Raw genomic sequence first — 15,720 nt, forward strand, 5'->3', positions numbered from 1 at the left:
AGGTGTATTGTTGTTTAAAACGTTAAAACATTCAAGAATCCTGGAAGGTAGCATGTATTCAGGTCAAAATATTTGCATTTGCAGTAGTAGTTTTTGGGGCAATTCATGATGCCATTTTGATTTTTAAATAATGTCCTTAGTGCACTTCTGGTGAGGACCGCAAGTGTTATGGGAGAGGTATTTTCAGAACCCCAAAATGTATCACGGAGTTCAACCAACCCCCACCTTTAATGGATTGTTGCTTTTGAAGCACACGGCCTGTTCCCCAGGTGTAGTATTACAATTATGGACATGTGGTTTTTAAAACAAAACAATGTTTATTCCATTAACTCATATTAACCTATTAAATAAACATTGGATCTCTTAACACCCCTTACTTCAAAGATAACCCCAAAGATAATACACTACCCAATCCTGCAAACTGTTCCTTTAAACATCCAAAAAGACTTAACAAATCCTTCAACCAGAAGGACATTAGATTTATATTCAGTACTGAGACCCCACAATTCCGATTTCACCAAAGGATTAAGAGATAGTCCTTCATGGCAGAGATCACCAGCAATGCAGCTCACAGCCACACCCAAGCTTTCTTCAAACTGAAACTAAAACTCCCAAAAAGCTGAAGTGAGCTCAGCCTCATTTCTTAAAGGTACATTTCTTAAACATCCAATTCTTAAAGGCACTCTCACATGACACAGGTATAATGCTGATTTGACGCCATCTGTATTATTTTAGATTTCAGCACTCCAACTAACACCCTCTCTTAACCTTGTACAGCTGACCCTGTGTAGCAGTAAGAATGATCTCCACCGCCCTCCTCCCCCCAAACAATGTCATTTAAAGATTAGTTTGCACCATTATTTTAAATTGCTGAAGTCTATAGGAAGTGAAGTGGCAAACGATGACGGTCTTGATCCTGACTTCAAGAGTCCTGAATATAACGCAGTAGTTAGTACCCCTCTTGGATGGAGGCATGGTAGGGAGAGTGAACAAATATGCAACAGGGCTGGATAAGCTTCTGAGGGAGCGACTGAATGGGTCTCAGCAGGAGACCACATCTGTCTAGGGTGTTCAGGGAGCAATTCTCCTATGTCTCACGAGAAACAGTGTTATCAGATGTCTCTGTTTCATTAGAGAGGTGCTCACTGAAATCTGCTACCAGCTGCAACTTCACAGCAGGGCACGGACTACATTGGCCAAGACTGTGGATGTGTCCGTGACCATGACTTTTTATGCATTTGGGTCCTTCTAGCCTAGAGCAAGTGATATTTGCAATACTTTGCAGTCCACCATGAAGAAGCAAGCAGAGTGAACATGTAGCTTTTTGAGAACAGCAGGTTTTCACATGTTGCAGGATGTCATTGACAACACAGATGTTGATTGTGAGATGTACCCCAACCAAAATAAATTCCATTATGGTGTGTGACCATAGGTAGCAGATCATGCAATCAATCCTGGTATCCTGGCAGCAGTCTGCAGTAATTGAACCATCATGCAAAGCAGCTAGGTGAAAGTGTTATTCATGTGGCTGATACTCCTGTGTCCGGTGTATGCACAAATGCACATGATGCTTACTGTGATGGGTAGGCTATTGCATTAAATGTGAGTGAACAAAACATTAGCCTGGACTGCAACTGAGTGCATGTCAGGATTCATTGTGGTCTGCTGCATGCTGCACAACTTCACCATCATGAGGGACCACATTTACCACCCAGGTTTCCAAGTCTTCATCGTCAATATATTATCAAGAAAATCATTTATCCAGGTCATGACCTCTAGGAAACACAACCGTATACCTTCCTCCAAACTGAAGAAGAGCCGTTTACCACTGCTCTTTGCTTTTTGGCTTTTAGCTAATTCTTTATGCTTGCAGCCACTGTTTTCATTCCATGTGCTTCAATTTTGCTGGCATGCCTATTATGAGGCATAACACCTTCTGGAAGTGCATGTACACCAGATCAACTACAATAACCACTTCACCCCTTTCTATTGCCTCATCAAACAAACTCAGTCATAGGAAATAGTATATTTTTCAGCCCTTTGAACTTGCTCCACCATTCAGCTAGATCACGGCTGACCTTATACCTCATCTGGTATTTTTCCGCTTATGCTTTGATGTCTTCCAATATAGTGATGAATTTTAGATGTATTGTGTTACATGTGGTTGGTGCAGCAAGGGGTAAAAACCTGGGTTAGTGTGTGACTGCAGCAGTCACATTTTTAAAAACTCTGGTTTGAAAGGCAACAAGGCTTTTAGGAGACAGGTGCAATTATCAATGCATATTAAAGTAAGATCATCATTCATTCCAGCCGGGGATATTGTTTGCTGACGTTGGGCTAATGGAATTTTGTTTATATTAAGAAAGTTCCTTCAGGAGTGGATAATTCGAGACATTGTGTTAAGTTTCAGTAAGATGCCGTAGTAATGGGAGGAGCCAGGTGCTGAAGCAGTCAGGTCTTGCAGTTTTCAGTTTAGTTTTAACCAGAGAAGAGGCTGATCTCAGTACAGTGAGTTTAGATCTGTCTGCAGACAAACTAGCAGTTTCTGGGAAAAACAGTTCAATTAAAGATTTATTTTTTAAAATTTAGAGAATCCAATTCTTTTTTTTTCCAATTAAGGGGCAATTTAGCGTGGTCAATTCACCTGCCCTGCACGCCTACTTTGGGTTGTGGGGGTGAGACCCTCACAGACACGGGTAAAATATGCAAACTCCAAATGGACAATGGCCCGGGGCCAGGATCGAACCTGGCTCCTCAGCGCTGTGAGGCAGCCGTGCTAATGGGGCCTCACGGTAGCATGGTGGTTAGCATCAATGCTTCACAGCTCCAGGGTCCCAGGTTCGATTCCCGGCTGGGTCACTGTCTGTGTGGAGTCTGCACGTCCTCCCCGTGTGTGCGTGGGTTTCCTCCGGGTGCTCCGGTTTCCTCCCACAGTCCAAAGATGTGCGGATTAGGTGGATTGGCCATGCTAAATTGCCCGTAGTGTAAGGTTAATGGGGGGGTTGTTGGGTTACGGGTATACTGGTTACGTGGGTTTAAGTAGGGTGATCATGGCTCGGCACAACATCGAGGGCCGAAGGGCCTGTTCTGTGCTGTACTGTTCTATGTTCTATGTTCTAACTACTGCACCACTGTGCCACCCAGTTCAATTAAAGATTTGATTTGGACCAGGCCAGCAGCTGTTCTTAAGAGAGTGAGTTAAAGATTTGCCCATGTACAGGACAGGAACAGTGTCTTTGGCATGCAAATTAAACAATAGTTTGAGACGGGTAAGAATCTACAGCTATTTGCTGAAGGATCTCTCTTTCTCAAAGTGGTTTATCGAAGACATCTGTTTACAGCAAGTATCCTGAGTCTGCTAAATGTATTTAAAAGTGGATTTTGACCTGAGATGGATTTTGTTTGAGTGGAGATAAAGATAACATTTATAAATTTCATTATATTGCTCAGCATTGTTTAACTAGTAACGGAAAACTATTGTCTTTATGATAAAGTCAATAACACTGTGTTAATAATAAAGTTTGGTTTAATATGCCATATCCCAATTTGAGCGTGAAATCACTTCTGGAGCAAGGCATCCTTTTCTCACAGTCTTACTCATCAAATAAAATATTGGAGTTTCTGCCTAGTATCATAGAACATAGAACATAGAACGATACAGCGCAGTACAGGCCCTTCGGCCCTCGATGTTGCACCGACATGGAAAAAAAAAACTAAAGGCCATCTAACCTACACTATGCCCTTATCATCCATATGCTTATCCAATAAATTTTTAAATGCCCTCAATGTTGGCAAGTTCACTACTGTTGCAGGTAGGGCATTCCACGGCCTCACCACTCTTTGCGTAAAAAACCCACCTCTGACCTCTGTCCTATATCTATTACCCCTCAATTTAAGGCTATGTCCCCTCGTGCTAGCCACCTCCATCCGCGGGAGAAGGCTCTCGCTGTCCACCCTATCTAACCCTCTGATCATTTTGTATGCCTCTATTAAGTCACCTCTTAACCTTCTTCTCTCTAACGAAAACAACCTCAAGTCCATCAGCCTTTCCTCATAAGATTTTCCCTCCATACCAGGCAACATCCTGGTAAATCTCCTCTGCACCCGTTCCAAAGCTTCCACGTCCTTCCTATAATGAGGCGACCAGAACTGTACGCAATACTCCAAATGCGGCCGTACCAGAGTTTGGTACAGCTGCATCATGACCTCATGGCTCCGGAACTCAATCCCTCTACCAATAAAGGCCAACACACCATAGGCCTTCTTCACAACCCTATCAACCTGGGTGGCAACTTTCAGGGATCTATGTACATGGACACCGAGATCCCTCTGCTCATCCACACTACCAAGAATTTTACCATTAGCCAAATATTCCGCATTCCTGTTATTCTTTCCAAAGTGAATCACCTCACACTTCTCCACATTAAACTCCATTTGCCACCTCTCAGCCCAGCTCTGCAGCTTATCTATGTCCCTCTGTAACCTGCAACATCCTTCCGCACTGTCTACAACTCCACCGACTTTAGTGTCGTCTGCAAATTTACTCACCCATCCTTCTGCGCCCTCCTCTAGGTCATTTATAAAAATGACAAACAGCAACGGCCCCAGAACAGATCCTTGTGGTACGCCACTCGTAACTGAACTCCATTCTGAACATTTCCCATCAACTACCACTCTCTGTCTTCTTTCAACTAGCCAATTTCTGATCCACATCTCTAAATCACCCTCAATCCCCAGCCTCCGTATTTTCTGCAATAGACGACCGTGGGGAACCTTATCAAACGCTTTACTGAAATCCATATACACCACATCAACTGCTCTACCCTCGTCTACCTGTTCAGTCACCTTCTCAAAGAACTCGATAAGGTTTGTGAGGCATGACCTACCCTTCACAAAACCATGCTGACTATCCCTAATCATATTATTCCTATCTAGATGATTATAAATCGTATCTTTTATAATCCTCTCCAAGACTTTACCCACCACAGACGTTAGGCTCACCGGCCTATAGTTACCGGGGTTATCTCTACTCCCCTTCTTGAACAAAGGGACCACATTTGCTATCCTCCAGTCCTCTGGCACTATTCCTGTAGCCAATGATGACCTAAAAATCAAAGCCAAAGGCTCAGCAATCTCTTCCCTGGCTTCCCAGAGAATCCTAGGATAAATCCCATCCGGCCCCGGGGACTTATCTATTTTCACCTTGTCCAGAATTGCCAACACTTCTTCCCTACACACCTCAATGCCATCTATTCTAATAGCCTGGGTCTCAGCATTCTCCTCCTCAATATTATCTTTTTCTTGAGTGAATACTGACGAAAAGTATTCATTTAGTATCTCGCTTATCTCCTCAGCCTCCACACACAACTTCCCACCACTGTCCTTGACTGGCCCTACTCTTACCCTAGTCATTCTTTTATTCCTGACATACCTATAGAAAGCTTTTGGGTTTTCCTTGATCCTACCTGCCAAAGACTTCTCATGTCCCCTCCTTGCTCGTCTCAGCTCTCTCTTTAGATCCTTCCTCGCTTCCTTGTAACTATCAAGCGCCCCAACTGAAACTTCACGCCTCATCTTCACATAGGCCTCCTTCTTCCTCTTAACAAGAGATTCCACTTCTTTGGTAAACCACGGTTCCCTCGCTCGACCCCTTCCTCCCTGCCTGACTGGTACGTACTTATCAAGAACATGCAATAGCTGTTCCTTGAACAAGCTCCACATATCCAGTGTGCCCAACCCTTGCAGCCTACTTCTCCAACCAACACATCCTAAGTCATGTCTAATGGCATCATAATTGCCCTTCCCCCAGCTATAACTCTTGCTCTGCGGGGTATACTTATCCCTTTCCATCACTAACGTAAAGGTCACCGAATTGTGGTCACTGTCTCCAAAGTGTTCACCTACCTCCAGATCTAACACCTGGCCTGGTTCATTACCCAAAACCAAATCCAAAGTGGCCTCACCTCTTGTTGGCCTGTCAACATATTGTGTCAGAAAACCCTCCTGCACACATTGTACAAAGAACGACCCATCCAATGTACTCGAACTATATCTTTTCCAGTCAATATTAGGAAAGTTAAAGTCTCCCATAACAACTACCCTGTTACTTTCGCTCTTTTCCAGAATCATCTTCGCCATCCTTTCCTCTACATCTCTAGAACTATTAGGTGGCCTATAGAAAACTCCCAACAGGGTGACCTCTCCTTTCCTGTTTCTAACCTCAGCCCATACTACCTCGGAAGAAGAGTCCCCATCTTGCATCCTTTCTACCACCGTAATACTGTCCTTGACTAGCAGCGCCACACCTCCCCCTCTTTTGCCCCCTTCTCTGACCTTACTAAAGCACCTAAACCCCGGAACCTGCAACAACCATTCCTGTCCCTGCTCTATCCATGTCTCTGAAATGGCCACAACATCGAAGTCCCAGGTACCAACCCATGCTGCCAGTTCCCCTACCTTATTTCGTATACTCCTGGCATTGAAATAGACACACTTCAAACCACAGACCTGAACACTGCCGCCCTCCTGCGAAGTCAAAACTGTGCTCCTGACCTCTCTACTCTCAATCTCTCGCACCCCAAAACTACAATCCAGGTTCCCATGCCCCTGCTGAATTAGTTTAAACCCCCCCAAAGAGTACTAACAAATCTCCCCCCCAGGATATTGGTGCCCCTCAGGTTCAGATGTAGACCATCCTGTCTATAGAGGTCCCACCTTCCCCAGAAAGAGCCCCAGTTATCCAGAAATCTGAATCCCTCCCGCCTGCACCATCCCTGTAGCCACGTGTTTAATTGCTCTCTCTCCCTATTCCTCATCTCACTATCACGTGGCACGGGCAACAACCCAGAGATAACAACTCTGTTTGTTCTCGCTCTGAGCTTCCATCCTAGCTCCCTAAAGGCCTGCCTGACATCCTTGTCCCCTTTCCTACCTATGTCGTTAGTGCCAATGTGGACTACGACTTGGGGCTGCTCCCCCTCCCCCTTAAGGACCCGGAAAACACGATCCGAGACATCACGTACCCTTGCACCTGGGAGGCAACATACCAAACGTGAGTCTCTCTCGCTCCCACAAAATCTCCTATCTGTGCCCCTGACTATTGAGTCCCCAATTACTAATGTTCTACTCCTTTCCCCCCTTCCCTTCTGAGCAACAGGGACAGACTCCGTGCCAGAGGCCCGTACCCCATGGCTTACCCCTGGTAAGTCGTCCCCCCCACAAGTATCCAAAACGGTATACTTGTTACTCAGGGGAACGACCGCAGGGGGTCCCTGCACTGACTGCTTCTTCCCAGTCCCTCTTACAGTTACCCATCTATCTCCAGTCTTTGGTGTAACTACTTCCCTGAAGCTCCTATCTATGACCCCCTCTGCCTCCCGAATGATCCGAAGTTCATCCAGCTCAAGCTCCAGGTCCCTAACACGGTTTTTGAGGAGCTGGAGTTGGGTGCACTTCCCACAGATGAAATCAGCAGGGACACTGACGGCGTCCCTCACCTCAAACATTCTGCAGGAGGAGCATTGTACTGCCTTCCCTGACATCCCCTCTAGATTAAAAAAAAAAAAACAAGAAAAAGAAAAAGAAAGGAAGAGCTTACCTGATATTACCTCAAACCCTGATCCCGCTGAAAGGTAAGCAATTTAAAGGCACTCACTCACCTTCACGACAGGCCCCTGCTCCCGCTTCCCAACCACCGTGGGGTGGGGGGGTTGGTTAGAGGAGGAGGTAGGGTGGGAAACACTCACGAAGTGTTTCGGGTTTAACTGTCACTTGCCGACAGCCCCTCCACAAACCACCTTCAACTTAGGCTGACCGCACTGCACGTATGCAAATTTCCCCAGAACAGCTGATCAGTAGCTCTGCTCTGCTGCCCTCTGCTGGTTGCTTGCCTTTACTCAAACTCCTTGGGTCTTCTTCGCAGGTTCACCTTCAACTTAGGCTGACCGCACTGCACGTATGCAAATTTCCCCAGAACAGCTGATCAGTAGCTCTGCTCTGCTGCCCTCTGCTGGTTGCTTGCCTTTACTCAAACTCCTTGGGTCTTCTTCGCAGGTTCACCTTCAACTTAGGCTGACCGCACTGCACGTATGCAAATTTCCCCAGAACAGCTGATCAGTAGCTCTGCTCTGCTGCCCTCTGCTGGTTCTAATCAGAGCAAATCCTAGCAAATGTTGGGATCTGGTCCGGAATCATTATATTCAGAATCAGTTGATCTCCATCTTGAACGTAATCAATGACTGAACCTCTACTTTCCTCAGGGGTAGAGAATTCCAAAGATTCGCTACCCTCTTGAATGAATCTTGGTCCGATATGGCCTATTCCTTATTCTGAAATGATGTTCCCTGGTTCTACATCCACCAGCCAGGGGAAACCCATCCATCCATCCCAGGAACTGGTCTGGTGAGCTTTTGTTGCAGTCCCTCTCTGGCAACTATGTTGTTTCTTGGGTAAGGGCACCAAAACTGTACACAGTACTCGTGGTATGGCCTCACCAAGGCTCTATACAATTGCTGCAAGGCATCTTTACACCTGTACTGATCCTCTTGCAATAAATGCCAACATACTGTTTTCTTTCTCAATTCCTTGCTGCATCTGCATGTTAGCTTTCAGTTACTTATGAGGAAGAACACCGCAGGTTCCTTTAGTCATCACGACTTCCCAATCCCATACCATTTAAGAAATACTCTGCATTTCTGTTTTTCTTACCAAACTGGATAATTGTTTTGCACATTATGTTCCACCTGCCTTGTTCTTTCCCATTCACTTAATCTGTCTAAATGCCCTTGAAGTTTATTTACATCTTCTTCACAATACAATTTCCCACCCAGTTTTGTGTCATCAGCAAATCTGGAAATATTACATTTTGTCCCCACATCTAATTCATTGATATAGATTGTAACTAGCTGGGGCCCAATCACTGATTACCCAATACCTCACTAGTCACCACCTGCCAACCTGAGAATGACCAGTTTATTCTTACTTTGTTTTCCTGCATTAACCAGGTCTCAATATTTACCAGTATATTACCCCCCAGCTCTAATTGTACTATGCTTGTCCAAAATATGGCCCATGGGCCACTACTGGGCCTGCCAAATCTCTCTATCTGCCTTGTAAAACGCTCAAAAAATGTAAATAACTAAATTCAAAGATTCTTCAACAACTAACTGCTCCTCCAATCCCCGGACCATTTCTCTCCCATTCTTGCTGTTGCCAGGATCGCTGGTGAGCCAATCAACAGCAAGAGTGGGAGCAAACTGGTCGCTGGAGGAGCAGCTTTCTTCAGTCTGCTGCTTAAAAGTACAGTGCAACAGCAGCAGTGAGGCTGTTGGGGAGAGAAGTTTTCGGAGGGTGAGAGAGACAGAGCAACAAAGTGGATGTCAGGCAATGGGATAGAGTTGAAGCAGTTGTCAAGCAGGGGTGGGGGAAGGGAGGCTGGCTGCCAGTAAGTGTGAGCATGAGAGAGAATGTGGCTCACTCACGCACCCTCACCGCCACACACCAACACACTCACATATAAGCCATGCACCGGGTGAGAGTGAGTTAATAAGTACCCTGCGACTGGATAGTGAAGTGAAAAACAGAATTTGACCCTCGGTCTAATAGTCATCTTTATTAATTACTCGGAATTTTATATTATCGATTTATTGATTTAGTTATTTCTTCAGACCTCAATGCTTTATTGAAATTCACATTTAATTTTGTGCCAAATCGTTTTGAAGTTTGCTCATCGGCCCCTAAGTGAGAAAAAAAACTGAAATGTGCCTGCCGCATGACAAGGTTTGACAAGCCTGGTATGTGGGACATTACTAAAAGTCTTCTAAAAATCCAAATACACCACATCCACTGGTTCCCCCTTATCTATTCTCCTAGTTACAGCCTCAAAATAAACTTGAACTGGTTTGGAAACATGATTTTGCTTTCATAACTCTATGTTGATACTGCCCAATCATCCAGTTATTACATCCTTTATATTAGATTTTAGTATTTTTCCTCCTATGTCAGGCTAACAGAACTCTTTCTCTCTGCCCTCCCTTCCTTAAATCGTGAGGTAACATTTGCTGCCTTCAAATTTGCAGGAACTGTTCCGGAACCTATAGAATGCACAGGGCTAAATCACTGGCTTTTAAAGCAGACCAAGGCAGGCCAGCAGCGTGGGTTCAATTCCCGTACCAGCCTCCCCGAACAAGTGCTGGAATGTGGCGACTAGGGGCTTTTCACAGTAACTTCATTTGAAGCCTACTTGTGACAATAAACGATTTTCATTTCATTTCATGTTTCAAAAAATTATTCATTCATGTGATGTGGGTGTCTCTGGCTAGGCCATTTCAGAGGGCTTTTCCGAGTCAACCACATTGCTGTGGATTCGGTGTTCCATGAGGCCAGACCAGGTAAAGATGTATATAAGTTCTCCTGTCTCTGTCTACAATGGGCCCGCATTTGACTTTACAAATCTTTTCCTTTTTCTTTTCCTTTTTATGTACCTGTAGAAGCTTTTTTTATTTACTTGTTTATGTTTTGCGCGAGTTTACATTCATGCTTTGTTTTTTCCTTACTTTGTCAGTTTGTTAATCCTGCTTTGCTGGATTCTAGAATACTCCCAATCCTCACTTATTTGGCAACTTTATTTGCCTCTTCCTTTGATCTAATACAATCTTGACCTTATTAGTCACAGTTGGATCACTTTTCTAGTTTATGCCTCAAAGAAATGTATACTTACTGTAAACTATGTATTAATTCTTTAAATGTTAGCTATTGCCTACCTACCATCATATCTTTTATAACCTGCCACAACCAACTTGCTCCGCATACCGTCATTGTTTCCTTCGTTTCGATTGAAGACTGCACTTTCAGATTGAATTACATCATTTTCAAACTTAATGCAAGATTCTATAACATTATGGTCACTCCCCTAAAGGCTCCTTTATGACATTATCATTTAGCCCTTCTTCATTGCGCAATACTAGATCTTAAGTAGCCCATTCTCTAGTTCACGATTTTTCAAAGTACGGGTCACAACCCACGAACTGGTGTCGGGAGGGTCATGGATTGATCAGTTCCACAGTGGTCCCGATCGCAGGAGACGTGCCCAATGGCCACTACAGGCTTCAAAATTAGAATGCAATGAGGCTGTGTGCAATGTTCCGACCATAAACGGCGACAGTGAGCAGGTCAGTGCGCCCTGCACATTTAACAACAAGCCCTGTATGTACAAGCTTTGCCGCAAATGCAAAGGGGAAAGCTTCTTCCATTTTCTAGCTGTTAGCGAGAAAGCAAGAGGACTGTGAAGATGGGTTGTTTTGTTACAAGGAAGAGACGGCCAGCGATGCACATCAGCATGCCTACTGGCCAGGATCTCTCAACTGAATATGCTGGAGAGAGCTGCACCGGATAGTCCATGTCAGGACAGAGCAGTGCTGGTAATTGCTCTGTAGAGAGCTCCATGGCCTTTGGTTAACAGCTTACAAAGAAGAAACTTACTCTGGAACAAAGTAGTATAAAGATGATTTCTTGAGGTCTGGTTTTGTCAATTATGCCAATGCAAATAAGGACACAAATATGTGTTAGTCGCAGGGAGGTACAGGTGAATGAGAGGAGAAGTTTCATATTTTGAAAGAGAAGTGGTGGGTGAAAAAGTCCTTTTGAAATCGAGACCCCAGACTCTGTTATTAACTTACAGCTGACTCCAAACCGGCGTGGGTTTAGATTTCAGAAGCACTGGGACTAGTTCTGGGCAGGTGGACCTTGTACTTGTTTCTTGTAGTAGTTAATCCTGTTTGATACTGCCCTTTGTTTCCACTGCCTTCCAATTTTGCATGCTACTTTTCTTGCATCCATTACCAGCTTTGTTTCCCTCCTACTTGAATTCCCCCTCTGGTTCCCATCCTCCTGCCAAATTAGTTTAAACCCTTCCCCGACAGCACTAGAAAATCACCTTGTACCAGCCTCCCCGGACAGGCGCTGGAATGTGGCGACTAGGGGCTTTTCACAGTAACTTCATTGAAGCCTACTCGTGACAATAAGCGATTTTCATTTCATTTTTCATATTGTTCTCAGAGTTGCTAAGCTGTAACCCAACCTACTAGTACAGGTTCCACCTGCCCCAGGACTAGTCCCAGTGCTTCTGAAATCTAAAGCCTCCCCCTCCCCAACCATGTGTTAATTTGCTTTATCATCCTTTTTCCGTACTTACTAGCACGTGGCAGTGAGAGTAATTCTGATATTACTACCTTTTTTAATCCTGCTTTTTAATCTCTTTCCTAGCTTTCTCATCTGCTTTCAGGACCTCATCCTTCTTTCTACCTATACCATTGGTACTTCTGTGGACCAAGACCTCTGGCTTTCATCCTCTCCGATAATATGTTCTGAAGCTACTCTGGGACATTCTTGACCCTGGCATCAGGGAGGCAATTTACAATCCTGGAGTCATGTCTACAGCCTCAGAAACACATGTCTTTTCCATAACTATTGAAAACCCTATCGCTATTGATTTTCCACTGTTCTCCCTCCCCTCTGTGCAGCTGAGCTTTCCGTAGTGCCATAAACCTGTTTAGAATAGATAATTCCATAAGCCCTGTATTGCCTTTTGCATTGTGTGACATCTAGCTGAAGCATATTACACTGCCTGAACTTGTCAGAACAATAATATCTTATTGTAGTAATGTGATAATCTTGATAATGTTACAACTTGAACAGGCTCAATTGATCAGCCAGTCTTTTCTTGTACACTTTTTGGCATGTTCAGATATTATTTAAGGGCAGGTAGTTTGCAAATAATGTTTTTTCAAAAATACTCTGGTGCATCTATTCACCTCACTTAACTGTTTTTGTTGTAAAATTCAACTGTACCACCTGAGTTTGCATTTATATTTTTTGACTGCAGGACTTTTTGATTTTTATAATCAGAAGTGGGATTATCCAATCCCGCGGCAGTGTGTCCTCGCTATTGTAAAAGCTGTCGCGTTTTACGACGGCGTGGACGGGCTGCTCCCAGAACTAATTCTGGCCCCTACAGGGGGCCAGCATGGTGCTGGAGCAGTTCACGCTGCTCCAGCTGCCGATCCCAGCTCGAACTGCGCCACGAGATCCGCGCATGCGCAGTTGCGCCAGCACCAATGTGCACATGCGCAGTTGCACCAATGCCAGCATGCGCAGTTGCGCCCGCGCTAATGCGCGCATGTGCAGTGGCCTCCTTCAACGCACCGGCCCCGACGCAACATGGTACAGGACTACAGGGGCCGGTGCGTAGGAAAGGAGGCCACCAGCCACAGAGGCCGGCCTGCCGATCGGTGGGCCCCAATCGCGGGCCAGGCCACATTGGAGGTCCCCCCAGTGTCAGACCCCCCACCCCCTCGCTGTCTCCTCCTCCTCTCCCACCCCCCCCACCCGCCTTCCCCAAACACAGGCCGCCACCCAACCCTTCAACGCCGAGGTCCCGCCGGTCCAGAGCAGGTTAGAACGGCGCCGGGGCACTCGGTTCTTTTTGTCTGCCGCTCAGCCCCTATTGGCCGGAGAATTGGTGGGCCGGCCACGTCGACCGGCGCTGCGCCAATTCTCCGCTCTGCCGAGAATCTCGGGGCAGCGTGGCCCGTTCGCGGGGATTCTCCGGCCCGGTCCAGGGCTGGGAGAATCCCACTCCAGATGTCTGAATACTATCATGTTAGCTTCATTGTTTTAGAATGGGGTATGAATAACATCCCAGGAAACAAGTATTGAATAGCATTGTGATTTTTTGTTTAAAGTTCTAACCAAAAAAATTGTTTTTACACTAAATGTTCAAAATGTCGGCATCCTAGCAGCCAACATTTAAACTTCATATCTGGTGGTGCTCGAGAAGGTATTTGTGGGCCATCTTTTGTGAGTAGCTGCAGTTCATGCGGTGAATATTTTTAAAGAATTACTATCTATGATGTATCAGAAATATCTTCCCTGTATTGATGTTAACAATTGAGCTTTTCATGAGAATGCGGTTACTACAACCATGTCGTTGCAATCTTACAGACCAATTAATGAAGATGAAGTCCAAATTCTTCACGATAGACAGTATGATGTTATTGCTCAGAAGCAAGTGACGATGGACAAGCAGCTCCAGACTGAGGTATGATGAGGATAATTTAGCTTGTTCTTTGTTGTTCAAGTATTTAAATAATTTAAGAGAAAAATAAGGTGAGGTAGCGACACTTTTGTTGTGTGGTTGATGGGGTTTCGCTCATATTTTGGATGATAACCGATTCTTGTTACGTTGAACTACTGGGGGCTGACCTCCGCTAAAGGGATTCTTGATCTCCAAATAACTCCAGCAGACTTGGATCTTTTGCTGACAATTTTTTAAATCCATAAGTCATGTTTTGGAAATCCCACAAACAAAAATTGCCTCTGTTTGAAGGCAGATGTATCATATGCAGCATCACTGGTATCAGCTCTGTGCTTTCCAAGAATGGTGCACCCGAGACTGGGGGTTATGGGTTGGAGCCCACGTCATACCTTTCTGTGGCACAGCATTCTGAGTCTAACATTTCTGTCAGCTTCTTACAACTGTTCAGATTCCTAAAAGTTGAACAATCGAAACTCAATTTTCAGCTGAAATAGCTGGATAAACAAAGCGGGATTGTTTTATGGAATGGAGTAATTAACTATGTTAGAAGATGTGAAGAATAAAACAGATGATCCTTTTTCTGTGCATTGGGGCACAAGTACAGTTTGAAAAGATATCCAGCTCCCACATTGAACTAATGCCTCCTGGTTAAATCCAAAGCTGAGGTTTATGACTGCTATTAAGTGTGCCTAAAACAGAGCATTTTGGGAGATCACTCTCCAAAAGGGCCAAGGTGATTGGAGCAAGGAACGTGACACCATTCTATTTACCTCCTGCCTTGGGCTAGTAGCAGTTGAATAATAGAAATTCCTGTCGACTTTGGCACATACTTTTCATTTCACAGCACAAGTATCTGATGAGGACAGGGAGAAGAATATCTTTGTGGAACTGGTTCTTGTGTGTTTTAAGTACTAGAAACCGAGCAGGACTGTCAAGCACTTGACAACGAATTGACCTATAGTTCACCTCAGTGCTCACATAGGGGCTGGTATAGCTCACTGGGCTAAATCGCTGGCTTTTAAAGCAGACCAAGCAGGCCAGCAGCACGGTTCGATTCCCGTACCAGCCTCCCCGACAGGCGCCTGAATGTGGCGACTAGGGGCTTTTCACAGTAACTTCATTGAAGCCCACTCATGACAATAAGCGATTTTCATTTCATTTTTTTTCAGTCTCCCCTTCCCAGTCTTCAGTGGCCCCCCTGCCTCAATCCAGCTGGCTGCAGATTTGATAGTAACACAGCATGTGCAAATATCTGTGGGAGAAAATGAGAATAATATCTACAGTCATTCTTTTTTTTTAAAGTAGAACTGACACATAAGATGGTGCTGCAAGTTTCTTTTCTTTCACGGCAGGCTCTGCTAGCTGGTTCTTATGGGCGGAATTCTCCGCTCCCCACGTGGCCTGGGAGAATCACGGAAGGGCCCCCTGACAGTTTTTACACCCTCCTGGTGCCCCCCATGATTCTCTTTCCCCCCCCCCCCCCCCCCCCCCCCCCCCCGGGCCCGGCTCGGTAACATCGCTGCTCGCCTTTTTCCACGGCGAACGCCGGTTCTCCAAGCCCGCTCATTTCAACACGGCAGCAACCACACCTGGCTGCTGCATTCATGAAACAGGCGGCAGATGCCTGT

At 45.2% G+C, this 15,720-nt stretch overlaps 1 protein-coding gene across 2 annotated transcripts in view; it reads left to right on the plus strand.

Moving 5' to 3' along the window:
* The window catches only part of ap1ar (adaptor related protein complex 1 associated regulatory protein), a 136,363-nt gene that overhangs the window by 87,555 nt on the left and 33,088 nt on the right, over positions 1 to 15,720 (plus strand). For both annotated transcript variants that reach the window (XM_038792171.1, XM_038792170.1), the window contains exon 5: positions 13,999 to 14,095. In XM_038792171.1, coding sequence (XP_038648099.1) covers positions 13,999 to 14,095 — 97 coding nt within the window. The remainder of the gene's footprint in view (positions 1 to 13,998; positions 14,096 to 15,720) is intronic.

This window comes from Scyliorhinus canicula, chromosome 3 (genome assembly GCF_902713615.1).
Source record: "Scyliorhinus canicula chromosome 3, sScyCan1.1, whole genome shotgun sequence".
Taxonomy (NCBI): domain Eukaryota; kingdom Metazoa; phylum Chordata; class Chondrichthyes; order Carcharhiniformes; family Scyliorhinidae; genus Scyliorhinus; species Scyliorhinus canicula.